We start from the raw sequence: 21,474 nt of genomic DNA on the forward strand, positions 1-21,474 counted from the left end.
GGAACATTTCGCGACCAAAAGCTTTTGATTACGGGGAATACGTGGAGGTATCGCGTCAAACACTTATTGTGTTATTTTAGTTTTTTCCAGTAGGCGGAGGTAGATAACCAACATACGGAGAGCACTCCAGGCACCATTGTTAAAAAAGAAAGTGGGAGGTGATGTGAACCAAACATTTACTCACGACAGGGCTCTTCATATTTCATCCAGAGGAGCGCATGGATTCGGGCTCAAGCACACTGCCCGCCGCTGTCCTGGATGCTGCACAGACTGAATCAGGAGGCTGTCCCTCAATCTGAACATCATTATCGCACATAATACTGATAGCTACAACTGTGACAGCTTGAACTAAGCGGACAGAGGAAGAGCGCAGGAGCTGTTGTTCCGTGTACAGTACCGGTGTAGACAGTACGGTGGAGATGGAGCGGTGGAAAGGCAGAGTGGCCCTGGTGACCGGAGCCTCGGTGGGGATTGGAGCGGCTGTAGCCCGGGCACTGGTCCAGCAAGGCATGAGGGTTGTCGGCTGTGCCAGGAGTGTCGACAAAATAGAGGTGGGCATTTAATTTATTATCCTTAACAGTTGGGAAATAGTCTGCCTGACTCATATAAGAAGCTAGCTCTGTTAGAGCAACAACAAACTAGCTAACTACCGTTAACTGTTAGCTAACATTAGCTTTACAACTTCAGCTAGAAACCTTTAGCCCCAACGTTACAGCTAACGGTATGTGTACACTGCCTTTTTAAAATGTAGCTAGGTAACGCAGCCGTTTTTTGCTTTATTTTGTTGAAATTGATAAGTCAGGTATGATGTTCTGGCAACGTTAAACAATTTAATTAAAGAAAGAATACCCCATTTAACCTAATAATTAAACAATTGATAATATATTTGACTAATATTAAATCCAAAATGATAGACTAACGTTATAGGAATTGTGGCTTCATAATAGGTATAAACCAGACCCAAATCCCGACAAGCTTTTGTTACTGATGTCCCATGTTAAATTACAGGGATATTATTGTACCCTGGATTTCCACAGGATACAGGACCACCCACCAAATGAGGCAAATGTGATGCTCCTACACCAGCATCACTCTACATATCCCACTACACCCCTAACCTGTAATAATCTCTATTATTAGCCCTTGCTGAAAAATTAACTTTCTTCTGGTCGACCGTAAAGTCAGAGGACAGGGTCAGCAGCAGCAGGCCAGCATTTACAGAGCTGTCAGGGATTCAGTATGTCTTGCCACATGACACTTCAGCGAGGGAGACACCTGCTAACAACATTATGTGGGACAGTAGCCTGTGGGTCACCCTGCCATCCTTCATCTAGGCCTACTGCCAGTGTTAGAGTAATAAACTGTCTGTTTAGGTGCAGTCAAATTACCTCACCATCCTTTCCAAAGAGGTGCCAGTGGATGCCAATGGGTCTTTCAGGAGTGCCAGTGCATACCCAGTCTTTTGGGACACTGTAAATAAAGTGTTGTCTAGATGTGTATAAGGATGTCTTTATGGGTCATAGGTTTCAGGCTATTTATTGATTCCCAACCAATAGGCTTACCAAAAAAAACAGATCCTGATTAAAATGACCCAAATTTCTACCTTATATATAACCATTGTTATATTTTAGAAAATCAATTTACAACAACCAAACCCATATACATCTCAGTTTACAAACCTTTGTATTTATATTCTTTTTTATTTCATTTGTCCCACCTAGACTTTGTATAGCAATATTAATTTCTAATGTGGTTTGGAACAAACATTATCCGATACACATCACGTTTTTGAGGTCAGTGCTCAGTTAGCTTTAGAGCTTAAATCACACCCACTATGATAATACAGACAAGTCGTGTCGTTATTTGAGTACTGTCTGCTCTAATCATGACTATGAAAGTAATTAGTGCCTGTGGTGATTATGTTTGAACTGCAAGTGAATTTGTCTTCTGCATATTGAACCAGTGAATTTATGGCTGTAATTAAGGAAAGAGAGAATTCCCACACACTGTCCTTATACTTGCAGTAAACTTTATTAATATTACTTTATTAACGTTTGTTGCAAGTCAAAGCACAGTGTGCTGAATTCTCTCTTTTCTTGCCTGTGGACATTTCCTCCTACGCGTGGCTGTAATTACAAAAATAATACATTTTTGAAGTATCGACTGGAAGACAAAGGCCTCCTCTAGGGCAGGTGTTAGTGACCCCACCCCACTAACTCTTGCCTAATCATAAGCAATAAGGCACTGCACCTTGCTTATCTTGTCAATAATTAGGCCTCACCCCATACTTGTCCCAGCTTCCAGCACTGGGCTGCAGGAGGCCTACATGCAGCCACCTTTTAGACTGTGATTTCTTAAAGCAGAAAACTGTAGCTTAGCCTGTGGTTGTTAACAACACTAGTGTCACATTTGAATGCTTTGGTGTTTTACTGTAAAATGTCACCTAAGTACATCCACGTGTGCATGCACTACTGTGAATAATACATCATGGGTTACATTTTGTGGTAGCAGTCATGAAAATTCATATTTTTCTTACATCAAATTTGTTGATGCCATACAGAACTGTGGCTGTTCTACCCGTTTATGCTGCTGCACTGTTTACAGTTTGCAATAACATAGTTTGGCAAGAGCATTAGACCAACATCAGTTTAGGGAACTCTGCTGATGATGGTGTGATGAAAGCATGATTTACAAGCAGGCGTGTACATCGATTTAAAGTTATTTTTCTTTCTGGAGTAAAAAAAAAGTTCCATATTTCAATTAGGTCTTATTTACATGCAAGCATTTTCCCCACCTCGACCACACACACACACATGCACACGCACACACCCATGCCCAATGCCCATGCCCATGCCCATGCCCATGCCCATGCCCATGCCCATACATGCATACAGTGAGTGTGATATCCTTTCTCCATTCATACTTTGGTCACATGGCCCTTCCTGTCAATAGTTAACAACAGCAGCTTGGTTCAGCCCCCGTCTATGACTTGTGGAAGACGAAAACAAGGTCACAACATTTAAAATCTTTATAGTACTTTTACATAATAGAAATGTCAGTTAGCATTAAAGAGCTGACTACATCACAGCCAGAGCATTCTTAAAAAGGACATATCATGAAAAAGTCACTTTCCAGTGCATGTGCACATAATGTATCTGGATTGCCGACCAACCCACAAACTGTGAAATAAGACCACACAGTCAGTTTTTTGTGGGCTGCTTTGCCAAGATCAGAAAACATTGGATTCAACGAGCCATTTAGATTTGGTTCCCCTTCCTATGTCACATGCAGGATAATTGGAATATACAGTACCCCCATCTGAGTATCTCCAACATGGATGTATTCTAACACCTGGCTACAACGTTCATGGCAGAGCCCCGTTCATATGAGAGTTGCTCAGTGGCGCGTCCGGCAAAAAACGTTTCTAAGCTTCCGGGTTCACTTCCGGCCACTAAATATGCGCTGGCCCCGCCGGCGAGTTCCCACTCGGCCCAGAGACTTAACATTGTGATGACATTACAGGTTTTAAAATTGCTTTTCTCGGCTCGAGGGAAGTCCATGGAATAACAATTCAGAATAGAAAGAGTCATAACCGATCTTGTTTACAGTTCGAGGTGTCCTGCCAGCAGTTGTACAGACATCTCTTTTTTTTTCTTCTTTTCTTTCAATGGTGGCCTATGGGAAAATCTTTTCTGGGTCGCAGGGGGATTTCCCGTTGCAGTGGCCACTGGACAATATCAGCGGAAAGGCTGAGCGCTGTTCATGGGGGCCTGATCTCCACCCACGGCTTGAGCACTACCTTTGCTGCCATATTTTTCTCGCAAGTCAATCAGAGCAGACTGGGCTTTTCAGTAGGGGGGCTTAAAGAGAGGGGCACTAAAACGGAGCGTTTCAGACACAGGGTAAATACAGGTGTATATTCAGACCGTATAAGACAATAATGTTGTTGTTTTTTTAACATTAAAGTATGTAAAACGTGTCCAATTAAAAACCCAAAATACAGGTATGAACATGTCTTGTTTAATTTTTTTTTGTTATGATGTATGAAACCCAAGCTCAGCCTCAACTAACTAAATATTTGGCCAAACTGGAGATTAATATCAGGTTGTGTAGAGTGACAGGTTTCCATCGCTCTCATTCTGTGACAGATTTCATCACTTGTACAAGACCTTAGAGAGTTGTCTGTGTGAGTTGAGGGACAAAGCCAGTATTGTAATCTCTGCCGTGTAAACTGGGTTCTTGCTGTAGTTGCACCAAACCTGGCATGCTGCTAAGTGTCTATCACTAAGTAATTGTTCTTGACTTCCCTTTTGGTGTTTATTTCTTTACTTGGGGACGTAAAGCTTTTACGGTCAGTATTGACCAACAGCGATATTCACACTTAATATCATAGTAGACCAGATAAAACGATAACAAAAGGAAGACATGTACTCAAATTTGATAGATTTCTGTTTAAGCAAAACATGGAGAATGCGGGGTGGAGCGTTGTGGCTGCCGTATTGTTTTGTTGTCTGTGAGACTATAGAGTTGGCAGTGGGGGAGAAGCGAGCTGACGGGAGACGTGTGGTCACCATGGGCTCTGTGCAGGAATGGAGACAACAGGGACACATCCAAGTAGCAGCAGTACAGCTTTTCATTAACTCTTGTGAAACCCTTAAGGCCCAGTGGAAAAAGCTTTTATTTCGCTGTAGGAGTATTCTCTTCACACAATGTATTCTTTACAGTTATAAAAGGTTTAAAAGTGGCCTCTGCATAGGATAGTGCACATTTTCATTACAACCAAGCACTAAAGAATTTAATTTCAGCAGTGAGATCACCATCAAACAGAGGAAGGTTTATTATAACTGTATGCATGCTGTTTGTAAGAATTCTGCCACATTAGAAGGATTTTAAGTCTGAGCTCACATCCGAGTCTGACTCAGAAGAAGAGGGCATCCAGTTACTGGTGATTAAGGCTTTTTTTTTTTTTCTTTCTCAGTCCTCTAAAGCACTCCGGCCCACATAGCCCATATGTTGGGTTTGTTATGCGTGCAGAGCACAAGGTGATGCAGTAGTTAACACACAGTTATGGGAGTAGTTAATTCTTCACACAATTAACGTGATATCGTGACTTTGCATAAACATATGCGCCACTTTCGAAAGCCAAGTGGCGTGTTATCTATACACTTTTTGAGCACCGTATACAGCGGACGGGTTGGGTTTAGGAAAAGTCCCATCCTCCACCCCGACCAACCGCCCTACGTGGATTTTCGCCCTTTGATACTACTGGCTACGCCGTAAATTCACGCACAATCGCAAGGTAATGTAAGTCAATGGAGGCCAAACGGCGTTGATAAACACGCTAAAAAGCAAGTATGCTTCTTGATAACACGCCAAAATGGCACACGAATTGGCGTGTCATACATACGCCACTTATTGAGATCAGTCTGACACAATACAGTAACTTGAGATATTTAGCTGGATACGTAGTTAAACGTAATTTGCTCCTACCAGTGTATTGCCGTGTGTAACGTTACTTCATCCGTAGCAATCCCTGCCCGTCTGTCCCAAACATCCCACTTAGATAGTAAATATATTCTTTGTAAATCTTTGCAATCATTCTCCGAAACAACCAAGCAGGCCTGCCCTGAGGCACGATCCAAATATTATTCAAAACGTGGCATTTATAGCATGTGGCTTGCTAGCTCGAGGTTGGTTGATGTTGTTTCCCGTAGATGACAGTGATTTTATATGCATTTGCGAAACTTGATTTCACAAATGAAACGTGTTTTAGTTGTAAATGAAATATAGTCTGCTATCTAAATCTCACATAACCTGTTTGGTAATATGACTGCCATTACGTGCATGCCGACACATTTTCAATGTAAGATATCCATAAGTTGCACTTTAATGTTTTTGCATTATATGCAGGTCAGGGGAGTGTAGAGGAGATTAGTGTCAGTGCTGCTGTTGCTCTGGGGGAGGAGAGGCAGAGGTTGGTATGGGGTGGGGTTTATCAAGTAATCAATCAAATTCAGTGGTCGCCTATACATTCAATGATTCCTGGAAAGTATAGTTTGTCGGACTGTATATAGGCCGACAAGAAACATCAATACCTAATTCTTCATTCTTCAGTGATCAGTGTCTCTGGTCAGCGTGTCTCTGAAAGATTCAGTGCTTAATGGCATTCATTTAAAATGTGCTTTTTACACAGCCAAATTACTTTTCTAAACTTGCTGCATGCAAGTTGTCACGTTTGTTTTAACCCAGGCTAAATGCAGAAAGAACATCTGCTTTATACAAATACCTCTATTTGTATTGTAAATCTATTTAAAACTGCCGAAGTAAAACTGACATTTCCTGGGTGCTTTGAGGCTCCCCACAATAGAGGCAACTGTCAAAATCCAAAGCTTTGGCTGCTGCAATTTTAGATCAGATAAATTTAGCAAACAGTTTGTGGGTTTTTAGTGCGAGACAGATTTGTGGTTGGCATGCAGAGAGTAGGCCTGCACCATTCGGGGGATATGAATCACGATTTTTTTAGCTTAGAATTGATATCACGATTCTCTGCCACGATTTGTTTCTCACGAAGTGTAATGTTTATTGCACACAAGAACCATGACAAGACAAAACAAATTGGCAGTACCAAACAGATATTTTTTATGGCACATTGGGCATCACCACAAGCCTGTAAACATAGAGGCTTCAATGAAAAAAGAAAATAAAGTACATCCTGGCCATTTAAGTACAGTAGTCTACCAAAAATAGTGACATATAACACATTGAACTAACTATGGCCCTGATACAGGCTCTATCTGAACTCCTTGAACATGTCTTTACATAATTAAAACATGTCAATCAACATGCTGCAGCTACAGCGTCAGTCTCTAGAGAAATGGAGTTTGTCAATTGGCAATTTAAGTACAGTATCAAAAACAGAATGATTTTGTAGCACACTCTTTAACTGCTTGCCTTACATGTCTTCAGCTGTCCTATCAAAATAAAGGCCAAAAAAAAAAAAAAAAAAAAAGAAGTGATATTGCAAACGGGAGAATCGAGATCGCGATTTTATAATCGAACGATTAATCGTGCAGAGAGCCTGTGTTAGCAAGAGATTGAGAAGAGATTCTGCGTAAGATCTGTCCAGAGAAGACCATTTATGTTAAAGTATTGTGCTCAGGAATAAAGGAAAAACATGGAATAAGAAAACTCAAACCAGGACCACAAGTAACAGACAGATGATTTATTTCCCCAAATCTGGACATTCAATGCTGATGGCCTTTTGAGATATGAACATTTGAATACATTGCTTATATTCAGTTTCTGATCTTTGCCTGTTTTAAGGTTTTAAGACTTTTTTTTTCTTTTTTTTCCTGTGGGCTTGGATCAAACAGACTCCTGATTGGCAGCCTGTTAATGCAGCTCTGCACAAAGCAGTAGCCTCTGCACTAAAACACTACACTTAGAACTCAAAGCCCTTGGCAGGTGAGCCAGAAGGTTAATTTAAGACCTTGGCTGACCAACTTCAATTTGTTGCCCGTTCTGAAGGAGCTAAAAGGTGCTCAGTCATGCTTCAAAAGCTGAGGTGACACAATAAAAGTCAGTCAGTGTCTCTGTCTGTCTGCATATCTGACGCTGTCTCAACCACCTCCAGTAGGTTGTGTCTAGACAGCCCGTCCTGTTATTTCACAGTGAATAGATTTCACTCCCGAAAAGGATTTGAAGTGGGTCAGGACAGACAGCTTTACTCTCTTTGTCTCATACCCTCTGCCTCACTTTGTGTTTCTATCCCTTTTAGTCTGTGTCCTGATTCATCTTTTTGTAGTTTCTTATTTGGTCTTCGTGTTTTGTAATTTTAGTGATATGTGTGATGTGCAAAATGGAGGGTTAGATGGTTGTTCAGTATCGTAAAACCCCATTTAGCCTATGAACATTAAATACAGTATGAATAATCCAGTCATGTTCTAACATTGTGGTTTTTGCTGTATCACACTCCCAAGTGTGCAAACACTGCTGACCTCAGTACTATTTTCACATTGAAATTAGTTATAACCCTTACCATCGTTTCCAAGTTGACCGGCGTACATGCATTCTGTGCAAGGCATTTGCATGCAAAAATTGATTTCATTCATTGTTACCCCCTCAAGAGCAGGTGGAATCTGATATTAAGACCTCAATTTATCATCATTTGTCATGTCTTGTCTATATATAATATTTTATATATATATATATATATATATATATATAATGTGACTTTGTCCGTAATTGACTAGCAAAGAAGTTTTCTCAGACCTGTATTACCACTATACTTACATTTCTACTCATCGCTTACGTCAGGAGTGTTTTTAATGACATACTAAATCACTTGGGTCTCGACATTGCCAGACCTTACTCCACAGCGCTGTGGCTCTACCACACATACATGCCATGATAGGAGAAAAGAACTCTCGGGGTTGTTTGCATTTCTTTAAACCAATCACAATCCTGTTGGGCGGCGCAAAGCTCCGGACGCAGAGACGGTGGCTCTGCAAAATGGCCTTGGGAAGGAACTGCTTTGGTGGAACCATGCAAAAGAAAATGCCACATACAATATTAAACGAAGTTTACTGTTCACACAATACAGTAATGTATTTAAATTAGCTAGATACGTGGTTAAATGTAATACCAGTGTATTGCAGCGTGTAACGCTACTTTGTCCATAGGGATCCTGCCACAATCCGTCCCGAAACGTCCCAGTTAGATAGTAAATGCCATAATGTTAAACATATTCTTTGTACATCTTTACAATCATTCCCCCTAAGAACCAAGCAAGGCTGCCTTGTTGCACGATCCCAATTTTCTTCAAAACTTGCCATTTTCAGCGTGTAGCTTGCTGGTTCGAAGGTTGTTGTTTCCCAAAGCGAACAGAGTTTAAAGCTCCAGTGTGTGGGGGAATTTCTCCCATCTAGCGTTGAGATCATATATTGCAATCAGCTCTCTCGTACCGCGTCGTTCAAAGTACGTATTACAGCTACGTTAGCCTTCACGCTTTTTTTCTGATGACGCTGGTCTCTTGCTCTTTTCGATATCCTTTTTCTTTTTCTGGGCGAAGAAGAAGACTCCTGTTCCTGAAATTTGGATTTTGAATACGTGTGGTCCTCCATCTCTATCATGTGACAGCGAAAACGCGAAAGCCGGAGCAGTATGTCCTGTATGTCCCTCACCGGCTAACGTATTTCAAGATGGCGCATGAATATGGAGCATCTACCCCAGTTCATGCGACCGCAAATGTAAAATTTCAAGCCAATAGGAATACTTGGAATTGATGGTGGTGGTAAATACTCATGAAAAAGGACAAGTTTGTGAACGGGCAACACCGATTTTGAGAATGAACAACCAAAAAGGTTACACACTGGACCTTCAAGAACGGCTTCGGCGGAACATCTGGCAGCGCCGGATGTGAGCCAGTTGTCCTGGAAATGTGCCGTCGATGATCCAGACTGGATTGGTCTAGACAGCTCAGTGACCCCTATGAGCCGTTTCCCCTGCACCACCGCTGTGCTGTCCTCTCTGTGCTTGTCATCTTTCAAGGTGGAAGGTATACTGGCATTGACATTCCCTCCCCGGGCCTCCTGCTCTGATAGGTGGGGGGGCTTCCTGTCCTGTCCTGTGCTGTTGAAGACTTGCTGGAAAGCTCTTTTACTTTTGTACAGTCTATGAGATTGTGTGTATGAGGAGGTCTGATGTGCAAGGGAGGAAGACATCCCGTAAACACTAAGTGCAACTGCAGAAGCAGGCCAGCACTTGTTATTGTTATGTATATTTTTGTGGCCGGGTGCAAAAGTAGGAAACCTGCCCGGTGAAAGCATTTTATAAATCTACAGCACAGAGGCAACTTGAGTGGGTGGGGGGGTAAATGGGGTCACTGGAGGGGTTGTTGAGAAAGAATGCAAATTGGATTGTTTTGGCTTCGACAGCAGCGAAATTGGATTTGTTGCTGGGTGTTTGTTTTGATTTTGGAAACATTTTATGGCTACTCTAAAAAGCTGAACATGCTGAATAGACCCAGCTCAGGCTGGCCCAGTTTGAAAGGTTTTCATTTTGGATGCGTCCGATCAACACCGTCTCCATGAGACTCTCCTATGTCTGTCTACTCTGGGCTCAAGTTATTATAAACTTAGCATGCATAATGACTTGGCTCATTGCTAGAACCAGCAATGGCCTGTGATGAGAGAGAAAAGTAGTTGTACCGATGGCCGGCATCAGGTGCAGGAATAACTCCTCACATGAGATAGAGGAGACACATGATGCATGCTGGTTCACTAGAGGAAAGCTTCACCCCTCATGCATGTTTCAACTACAAACAAGGGCACTGGAGAGCCATTTTTTTTTTTTAATCATATGATGCCCTTGTGAAAATGTGACGAAAGGCTGCTCTCGCTCTCTTTGTAGTTAATCCAGTATTGAAGTATCGCTGACAGAAATGCCATCCTCATATGGTTTTATGTCCTATTTGAAATAAAGATGTTCTGCTGCCTCTTCCTGATTTGTATTCACTTTGTTTGGGAAAATAAAATGCCACCACACTGGCTGCACCTGTCTGTTACACAACACCTGGCTGCCGGCTCGGTCTACCCAGTCTATCACGGTTAAAAGCCTTTTTCATTTGGGCCATTTTTTAGTGCAGATTACAAGTACATGACAACTGAGTAGGTATTTACTCATCAACAGGCACCGTGTTTAGTAGGGCTGGGTATCGCCAATGATTTCCCGAGTCAATTTAATTCCGATTCAACATCAGTTAGGTTAGTGACATTTCTCTTACAATAACACTTCTGCTTGGCTATAAAAGATATTCTCAGAGAAATGATGCTGTAAATTATACAAGCACCTATTTTTTATAATGCCCCAGGTTAATGTTTACATTAAGAATTCCCCCATTTTTACTTAACAGGACTAACCTGTCAGTCATTGACAAACTACAGCAGTCATCAACACAGTATAGCCCACAAAAAGGGGGGAAAAGGCATACCTTAAAAAATCGATTTTATTAATTAATATTGGATTGCTCAAACAAAGATTGATTTTAATTGGAGAATCCTTTATTTTAACCCAGCCCTAGTGTTTAGGTTTGACGTTCTTTACGTTTACCTCCTTGATTGGAGGAAGTCTGTTATTGAGTGTAGTTACTAATAAAGAGTATTCTTATCTGTTTGTCTAGATGAAGGAAGTGCTGTAAAACGGCCCTTTCCGACCTTTAGACCTTTTGGTTTGTGAAGAAGAAATAATCACTCAACAATCCCCTCCAGTCTGCAGCAATGCTATTATACAGCCTAATATCACCTTTGACCCCACACACGGTATAATTGTGCTCGGGCTAAACTTGAGAGAGTCTATTTTTAATAGTTTGTGCTAGTTCAGATGGATAATGAGTGAGGGCTTAGCAGAATAAAGTGTCTCAACTAGATACTAGTATAGAAACCAGTAGATATAGGCGATTTCAATACAGTGTGGAGCTTGTTTCAAATGAGGAATACCACGTGACTGATGAAGATTAAAACGTCACCGGTGCTTCGGAAAGCACTTTCTGCTAAACTGTTACTATGCTAAAATAACTGAAAAAGATGGAGATGCACGCTAAACAACCTGATACCATAAGATAATAAAAATGAATAGGCTAATTTAATAAATATCATTCGCCAATGACCTGTGCGATTCATTTGAATTGTTAGATAAATATCAACCATGAAGTGAAAGCATGTGAGCCCACAGTGACACTGAGCCAATGAGAAGGTTATCAACAAAAAGTGTAGGCTCTTTAGACAGTGCATGAATTAATTTACTGCAGTCTAAATTTAATGCAGCATTTCAGATCGAAAGTATTACAGATTTAATAATAACACGCAGGCATGTTGACCTTTTATTGCACACATATGAGACAGACTAAGCTGCGAATCTTTTTTTGGCACAAATAGAAAGAAAGCCCCTTCAGCTTCAGTCGCCCATCGCTACGAAAAAATGAATTTCCCTTCGCCTTATTTATTTTGTGGGGTAGCTCCTAGTGACGTTTCATGGTATCTCTAAAGCGTTTTGACTCACCGGTTTGCGGTTGTAGGGCGTAGCGTTACTTACATTTCAGTGATGGATAATCACACTAAATTAGTCTTATGTGAAATTCTCTATTGGGTGGATTCTCCCTTGAAGCGGTGACTGCATGAGCCATCGAGTGCTGCTGTTCTCCCCTATAGAGTCAAATCTACTGAAACCTAAATGCATTTTGATCAGCTTTAATGCGGCATGCTTCAGGTTTTGTTTTCTCACTCTCCTTGTGTTTCACTTTCTGGCTGCCAACCCTCACTCTACTCCTCCCTCCCTCCTGCACACTTTTTGTGATCACTGGACAACAGTCACAGTAATGAGGATGAAAATGCGTTATGACAGGCAAAATAGTTTTGTGTGTCACAGGTACTTAAGAGAAGGGACAGAAAGGATTACGAGGGAAGGGTTTTGTTGGTTGAATTATGGCTGCATAACATCTTTAGATTTTTTTTTTTTTTTTTAAACCGCCTACCAGGTCTTTTCAGAGAATAAGATGAGGCACAGTGGCCAATACTACAATCCATCTTTTGTCTGTGAGACCTCCCGAGTCAACCTGAGACAAATCAAATTTCTCAGCTCTCTCTGTGTTCATGGCTGCTGCCTTCTGTGCTATTGATCTGGCTCACCACTTAGAGCTTGTGTGCCTTTAGCGCTTTGGGATCTTTATTTTTCTTTCTTTCTTTCTTCTGTAGCGAGTTGTTTTGCCGGTCCATTTATACCAGTTCCACCTGAGTGGGTGAATGATTGATGAACATAGTGTGGGACAATGCATTGTAGAGCTTATATAACCGCCCCCTGCAGGGGTTACTGGCCGTAAATGGGACTATGTAGAGATGTACACATGAGAGTGCTGCGTGGGTGTATGTACACCCATTACTGGAACGTGGAAAGGCTTTATGACCTGTTTTAACATCATTTGTCTTTTGAATAGTACGATTTTTTATTTTTTTTTAATCTTTCAGTGTTGGTCTTATCAAGACTGTCTGGGTAATAGCAAATAGTGATTTTTATGAGTTACAGAGCTCTGTGTACACGTGTGCAGTCTTCCATAACCAAGAACCCAAGAACAAAACCATATACAAGTAACCGATAATACAAGTGATATTAAAATAGGTTTGTACATATAAAGCGTTTAGAATTTTGTAAATATTTCTTCAAAGAAAAACAAGATGGCGAATCAAATAAAATACACCAAGTAGTTCAGAACATGAATGCTGCTTTGAGAGAACAATAATAACATAAGGTGTTGTTTACATTTTGGTTGATTTGATTCTGATGCTGCATTTGATTTGGGCGTGTCCTGTGCACCTCCACTACACCTTGCCCTCAAACATACTTATCTTCAGTTCTATTTTGTGTTCCCCCAGGGCTCATTTAGCAGCACCGCTGTGTGTGCGTGTCTGCCATCGAGATATGTTTAGTGGTTTTCTCACCCACATTTTCTATCCCTATCTTAAAAGGTGTGACACCAAACATGCTTTACCTGCAGATATCCAGTTTCAATTTGGATTATGATGAATGAATTGTGTGTACAGTGCATTTGCCGGCCACGTTGTTGCTGCATTTTCAGGCCTGGTTGCTTATTTGTGGGACAGCGTGCTCTAGTGCCGTTTTCTTTATTGAACCAGGGGTCCGTTCCAGGAAGGAGGTTTAACAAAGTCTAACCCTGATGTCTGAGTGGATTTACCCTGAGGTGGGAAACACTGAGTTTTCGGTTCCAGAACAGCTGATTTGAGGAGTAGGTTCACTCAGGGTTAAGCGCGTGCACCACCACAATAAAAAGGCAGCATGAATGGAGACATGATACTTCGATTCACCATGGTAACAACCACAAACAAACTGGTCAGCGGAAATACTCCTGCGCGCAAACGAGTTTGAATATATATTTTGTTAAAAAGAAGCAATACGGCAAAATAGCGACAATTGGTGTGGGAGAAAATTGCTGCTCGAGGTCAATGTGTAAGCTCTAATATAGTGTATTCATTTCATATTTAATCACAGGTAACCTATAATAATATATGGACTACAGATGGAAATTAGCCCTTAGGCTACAGTCTGGCATTTTTTACTGGTACTGTTGTACATGTCCATCAAATGTGCATTGTCCTGAAATAAATAAAAATATACATTACTGGTGAAAACTGGAATGGTAGTACACCTATAATTTCCTTTAGGTGCAATCCTGCGGGCGAAAAAGTAAACTAGGTTTACCACTAATCCCATTCTGAGGCTGCAGCACCATCATTAACAGAATTATGATTTACAATAATGTATTTCTTTTTAATGTCTCTTACTGGTTTGTGTCCAGGGAACCCTACACAAATGTTTAAAACATGTTTCAGAGTGAGTCACACTCTTCTGACGGCGCTTTGCTATACAGTGGCTTTATGCTACGCATCACCAATGTTGTAAAGAAAACTGCCGTTTGAAAAAAAAAAAAAAACGTAATTTGACACAAAGAATCTGCTGGGATGTAAGAGCAGTTCCACGATGGGTGATGTTAGTGATATTTGGACGGATAAGGTTATCTACATATCTGATGGACTGTGAAGAAAAACGATACCGTTCAAATAGGAAGTTATCTGAAAATGAAAATGCATCTATAGCCGGGGCCTCAATATCATCTCCCGACATAAGCTATGTTTAACTAACAAAGTCATACAGCTACTTCATCAACGGGATCGTCGACACAAGGAAATGCCATGTTCGGAACAAAAACGTTTTCTAGTCTGCCTAACACGGTTAGTAAACCAACCCTGTTTTTTTTATTCATGCAGATAACAAACTGCGCTAAAATGTGCCGGATGCAGACTGAATGAATGAATGAGGAAATGAGAGAGCGCTGTGTCAGAGGGAGGAGACTGAGAGAAGAAAAGCTGCTCCCGACCAGGTTAGGGTCACAGAGTCTGAGGTGAAGTTACCTCTCTTTCTGAAACGGAAAACCCAGAGTTACCCTCATCTCAGGGTTAACAAACTCAGAGTTTTCACTAAACCTGCTTTCTGAAACAGGCCCCAGGAGTGTCCCATTGAGATTAATACCCCGTTTACACGTACATGGTTCTTTTGAAAAACGGAGACATTTCCCTTCGTTTGTGCCCTTGGTTTACACGCAAACGGACAATTCGCCTCTGAAAAGGATTCTTTCTAAAACCTCCGGCCAGAGTGGAGATTTTGGAAAACTACGTTTGCGTGTAAACTGCTTAAACGAAGGTTTAAGCAGCCGAGGAAATGAGGAAGAGAAGAGAGAGGAAGTGATTTGTTGCTGTCGTTGCTCTTTTCAGGATTCTGATTGGCTAACGTGGTCTTGAGCGTCTCGTTACACTGCCACCTACAGGTTTGGCATGCTCTCAACGGCATATATACACGGGTAAACAAACACTTTTCTGAAAACTGACCACTGTGCCCGACGTTATTTTTGAAAACGGAGAGGTTGAAATGTCCATTTATGAAAATAGCTGGCCATGTGTAAACGTAGCATGAGAATCCTTTTTTTTTTTTTTTTCAAGGGAGACCTGGCCAAGGCAGGCAGCAGCATAAATAAAAACACAGTTACAGACAACAACAAAAAAACACAAAAGGAGAAAAAGTGAAAAGGAACTAAAAATCAAGCATATTGAACTCACATTTCGAAAGAGAAATTTAGAAAAGTCAGTTTCAAAGTCGGCTAAATTAGCTGTTGGCGCGGCCAGTATAAAGGCTGATTCTGGCCAAGGAAGTACAGCTGGTGCCAGAACTCTCTCTCACTCTCACACACACACACACACACACGTAGAGATTCACAGCCTGAGACTTCCTGTAGTTGGACCAAGATCACAGCCTGTTTGCTCTGCTGCTCCCACTTAAATCTCAGTAACACATCTAATTCTCCCCCTCTAACAAAAGACCAGCGTAGCTTCCTCTTTATGTTAACCTCCTTTCTGAATAAAGAAGAGCCTCTCCACCAGTCTGTTGGCCTGCTCCAGGCTACATCCACACTTGTATGTCTGAGCCTGTCTCTCCAGGGACAGCTGAACAGACCAGTGATCAAAGCTTCACATTGAAAGTAATGGACAAGAGGGAATGGTTCACCTGTGTATAACAACTGGCAAAAGAGCTGGTTTAGTCTTTTCAGATAAGACAAGTGTTTTCAGTGTTTAAGCATTTTGACAGCTTTATTCGGGTAATTCCTTCTCTCTGGATAATCCCAGTTAAACAGCTTAGAGAAAGAGCAGGGAAATCTGCACACTCCAAATGTGAGATAGGATGCATTTACTCTATTACGGGTTTTGTTAGAAAAAAAGCCTAAATGATCCCTCAATCCAATTTCATCCTGATTCTAAAAAGCAGGCTTCACATATGTACTTGGTTTCCTTTAGGAGCAGCTGAGCTACCACAATCAGCAGATATACTGTAGTGCAATACTTGTGTCCAGATGTCAGACATTTAACAGAAAATCCCACAGCACAGTCCCATTGATCTGCACTACTACATATGATGATTACCTTTCATCACATGTAGTCGTGTCATATGCAACTTTCTGCTGGTGCTTTCTTCATAATCCATATTCTGGCTATAAAGCTGTCACTGTCAAATTCCAGGTGCTGCCTCTTCTCTGGGATTAGTTTCACCACAAAAAAAATGCTCGACATGAACATACAGTATATACTCACTATCTTTACACCATGCTTTGCTCTGCCTGTAAGAAATGGTTGGAAAGTTTTGTGCTTTGTGCCAGTCTATTAACTGTGTGCCTGGCTAGGAATGAAAAGACCAGCCCAACCCATCTCAGATACTCTGGCCCAGGTAGATATCATCAATTATAATGTAATTACATGCCTAGTTGTGTCTACTTTTTGTTTGAGGGGGGGGGACTTCATAGGCATATGTACATACATCCTGACCTTTTTATGTTTAGCTAAATTAAATTCTGGTCTGTTACACACATGGGCAGAGGTTGGTGTGTCTGGGGGATGTGGGGGTCCATCATACAAAAATGCTTGGGAACCACTGGTTGAGATCACTGGGGGGAAAAAAAACCCACACGCTATCAGGTATCGAATAAGACCAACACACTAAAACATGCCGTCACAAAACGTTGTTGCTCATCATCTCTGTCTACCACCAGCCCCACCCTCAACAACCACGCCCACTCCTGTCTGACTGGCACCCAGAGCGAGACATCAGATGACTGGTGCAGCTGTGCCTGGCAGGGGGATCGGTGTCACTTTGTATTTACCCCACAGTGGTGGACAGCCAGCTGACCTGGTTGGAGCGTATCCGGCTCAGCCTGCAGCAGGCTCTGCCCAGCTGTATCCCGAAAGGAAGAGGCATTCCATCAGTGCAAAGCTTGCTTCTTTTCTTATACAGCCACAATCCAGGGACATGATTTGGATTTTGGTAGAAATTTGAATTTAAAATGAATCTGTAAAATACATAGTCACACTGGAGTGTGTTTGGCTACCCTGGTGCTGTCAGGTTACCTTTTGGCCTCAACTGATGCAGGGTTGATTTTATGGCTGCATGTTCTCACTGCTCTCTCCCTGTCTGAGTGGGTAGGGTGCGTATCATGGCACTCTTTATTATGGTACTACAGATTAATCATTTCTAGCTCTTAACCAGCAGTGTCTCACTTCTGATAATCAATTTATGGCAATTTAAAGTGTTTACATTTTTGTGTTTTAATATCCTCCTTAACAAATCTGAATTTTTGTTAGATTGGGTCTGATTTGTGTTTTTCAGAAGCTGGCAGCAGAATGTCAGAGTGCAGGCTACAGTGGCACACTGATCCCTTACAAGTGTGACCTGTCCAACGAGGAGGAGATCCTGTCCATGTTTTCAGCAATCAAGACGCTGCACAAGGGCGTGGACGTATGCATCAACAATGCCGGGCTGGCCCACAATGAGCCCTTGCTCAGCGGAAAGACAGAGGGCTGGAGGAACATGATCGACGTGGGTGGATCACAGACACTCAAATATAAATGCTTATACTGCAACAAGCGAGAGAGAAACATTGTACTTCATTTAGAATTGGGATGGCTGGAATTATTCCCTCAAGTTTATCCCCTTATTGTAATGATATGGATTTTATGGTTGTTCCACTCAAACAAAAACAAAAAAAGTAGAAGGAGGAGCTGAAATAGTGGCCCGGTGCGAGTGAAAGTCTTTTGTGTTTGTAGAGCTTGTGTTGTGTGGACACAGGGGTCTGCACACACACACACAGACACAGACCCCCTCCACTCACAGATGCTGCTTCATTGGCTCTGAGGAGAAGCCTTGGCACAGCAGAGGCCCGCTGATGAAACCCAGCACTATTTCTCTTGTTTGGACCTTACATTCTGATTCATTGAGCTCTTGACCACTGAATGCTCCCCCCCCACCCCCCCCCCCCCCCCCAATGTCTCTGTCTCCAGAGTCCTGCATTTGTAACGCTCGTCCATCTGTTGTCATGGCAGCCCACATGAATGTGTACAGCAGTGTATTTTTAGCCTGTGTTTAATCTGTATGCTGACCTTGTTTGGCCACTTCCCCCTATCTTGCCACTGTGTTGGCTTTAACCTTCCGTCTATCAGTGTCACTATGGGAGCGGCTTAGAGGCCACAAGCTGGACAGGAACAGCAGGTTCAGCTGGTCCAGCACAGTGAGCCTGTGAACATCAGTCAGCTGAAACCAATTTCATCATATGGCATTTTAAATATTGCAAAATCACATTTAAGTTCTGCAAATTAATCAACTTTTTTTTTTTTTTCACACAGCATGACTTTGGCTATATGTCTTATTTAAATGCAGTGCATATATAGATGGAAACAACATTGATCGTTGTCTTCACTTCCCCTGCAGGTGAATGTCTTAGCCTTGTCTATCTGCACCCGTGAGGCGTACAAGTCAATGAAGGAGAGGAATGTGGACGATGGCCACATCATCAATATTAATAGGTAAGCTATACAGGCAACCCTTTTGAATCGAAGCACAAATGTATAGATTAATCTGAAAATACCTCAGCCAGTTTGTTCAAGGTGATTTTAATCTGCCAGGCATTAAGTAAAGCCCATTGTGAGCCCCACCTGGCCCTTGCTGAACCTGTGAAGAACTATTGGACTCTAATCCTATTAATTGGTTCAACTGTTTATTTTTGGGAACTGTTCTGGGTCTGTAAAGCCCATTGAGACACTGTATATGATATTAAATCCAACAAATAAACGTGACTTGCTGTATAAGTGAGCAAGTAGAGGCATTTAAAATTAAAATAAAAAGTCGGAGAGTGTAAGATTGGTAATTTAATACCGTAATTTGGGTTTGAATTAGGGCTGGGCAATAGGGACAAAATCAGATATCACGATATTCTTGACCAAATACCTCGATTTCGATATTGCGGTGATATTCTAGGGTTGACAATTGGTGCTCTAACAAAATATCTTCACACTTAGATTTTAGATAAATAATCATCACCAATGTGGACAAGTGGGGAAAAGGCAAATAATAGAACAGCTAGAACAGTCTTTTAGGTTCAGAAAAGTACATCACTTTACTGTAATTAGCCTTTAAAACAAGGAAAAGACAACACTTTTGTCATATCACGATATTACGATATCCAAAATCTAAGACAATATCTAGACTCATATCACGATATCGATATATAATACCGATATATTGCCCAGCTCTAGGTTGAGTCAAGGTTGAAGCTACTAAATGTGGTCACTAGCTCATGCATCTCTCTCTCCTCCTCCTCCTACCTGTCACAGTATGGGTGGGCATAGAATGGTGCCTAGTGCTGATGAGCATTTCTACTGTGCCACTAAATACGCTGTGACTGCTTTGACTGAGGGGATACGGCAAGAACTTCGAGAAGCAAACACCCACATCAGAGCAACAGTAAGTTAGTCGTCATCATCGGAGTGTGCAGGTTTTTCTCTGACCTGTGCTACCGCCCGCATATCGGATCACATAAACGACTCTACATACAGTATGCCCTTAACACTTTCCAAATCTCATTTTAAAGTGCTGTGTCCGTGTGCAAGCAGTACATTTCTAATGCATTTGCCTGCCCTGCAGTGTATATCTCCTGGAATAGTGGAGACTGAGTTTGCCTTCCGGCACCACAACAGTGATCCAGAGAAAGCAGCTGCAGTGTATGAGAGTATGAAGGTACGAGTGCACGTTTGACTGAGCGTCACAAGATGCATTTCACAAAGCGAAATCCTCACAGTGCTGTTGCATCAATAATGCCTAATTTTTCTCCACTGTTCAGTGTTTGAAAGCAGAAGACATAGCCAGTGCGGTCACATTTGTCCTCAGTGCCCCTCCTCATGTCCAGGTGCCTCTCTCAAGCTTTCGTGCCATTAAATGCATCCTCATCGAGTGGTGATTGGTTTCTTTATTAATCCCCTTTTGTATTTGTGTCATCAGATTGGAGATGTGCAGATGAGGCCAGTAGAGCAGGTGTCATAGCAGTGAGACAGGAAGCTGCAGGAGGAGCAGACAGACAGCAGCCATGGTGACTCCTTAGCGACCTCTTCTGGGTAAGGGTTGGGGAGGGATGGGGGGGGGATAAAACAAATCATCTACAGCTGTGTTGGCTCTGCAAGGACGTGGTCGAAGAGGGCTGGAGCCTTAAGGAGGCTATGCGAGGAAATGAAGGGCATGGACTTTGTGAACCACTACAAAAATACTACTGAATGCAGCCACCTGGTATTTGTGAATTGTTGAGCCCAGTCCTGAACTGAGCTGACTCCAAAACTACAGTAGGAACAAATAACAAAGGAGAGAGTTGCTGCTGTGCTATGTGGTCATCTCCACGGCCATCACTTCAGATGGAAGAGTATGCCATTGATTGCACACGTTTTCTTTGTTTTGTTTTTGTAGGTCATATGACATATCTTTTTGAAATTTGAATGGAAGGAGTAATTGCTGTTTGTAAGAATGACCTTTTCTTGTTTAATTTTTGTTTTATAACTATTTAAACTTTTGATTATAGATAGAAGTGGTCTCATACTCACTAACCATAGACAATGCTATGTGCTACCGACTGTAACTAACCATCAACAGTCTGTCCATCCTGACACCTTTACTCACCGTATGTTCTCACAAACACATTCAGTTACCCTTGTTTGGATCCATCCAGGTTTCAACCCCAATTGTAGGAATCAGGAAAACTACAGGGGCCCTTGTTTGTTAAGCACATGGGTTTCTGCTATCCACCGTTTTGCCTGTGTAATTTCAGTCGTTCTGCACTTTTGGATTCATTTATGAGGAATTGTAAGAAGGAAACACTGGCAACTTATATAGGAGAAAGAAACTAACTCTGTGTACATACCCTAGAAATGTGTACCTTTTCAGTGGAAGTTTCTCCTTTTAAATGAATAAATAAAAACAATTGCCCAGAAGTAAGTTATGGTCTTTTGTTTGTATGTTCACCAGATGGACTGTTACGGTCAACCTGTC

At 41.8% G+C, this 21,474-nt stretch overlaps 1 protein-coding gene across 1 annotated transcript; it reads left to right on the top strand.

Moving 5' to 3' along the window:
- The first annotated feature begins 108 nt into the window (after window positions 1–108).
- dhrs11a (dehydrogenase/reductase 11a) lies at window positions 109–21,416 on the top strand. The gene is made up of 7 exons (XM_028594954.1): window positions 109–551; window positions 17,776–17,985; window positions 18,874–18,968; window positions 19,776–19,905; window positions 20,086–20,178; window positions 20,282–20,347; window positions 20,440–21,416. The coding sequence occupies exons 1-7, from the start codon at window positions 420–422 to the stop codon at window positions 20,479–20,481; spliced, it is 768 nt and encodes a 255-aa protein (XP_028450755.1). The 5' UTR covers window positions 109–419; the 3' UTR covers window positions 20,482–21,416.
- Window positions 21,417–21,474: the final 58 nt, after the last annotated feature.

The sequence above is a fragment of the Perca flavescens genome, chromosome 13 (genome assembly GCF_004354835.1).
Source record: "Perca flavescens isolate YP-PL-M2 chromosome 13, PFLA_1.0, whole genome shotgun sequence".
NCBI classification, from domain to species: domain Eukaryota; kingdom Metazoa; phylum Chordata; class Actinopteri; order Perciformes; family Percidae; genus Perca; species Perca flavescens.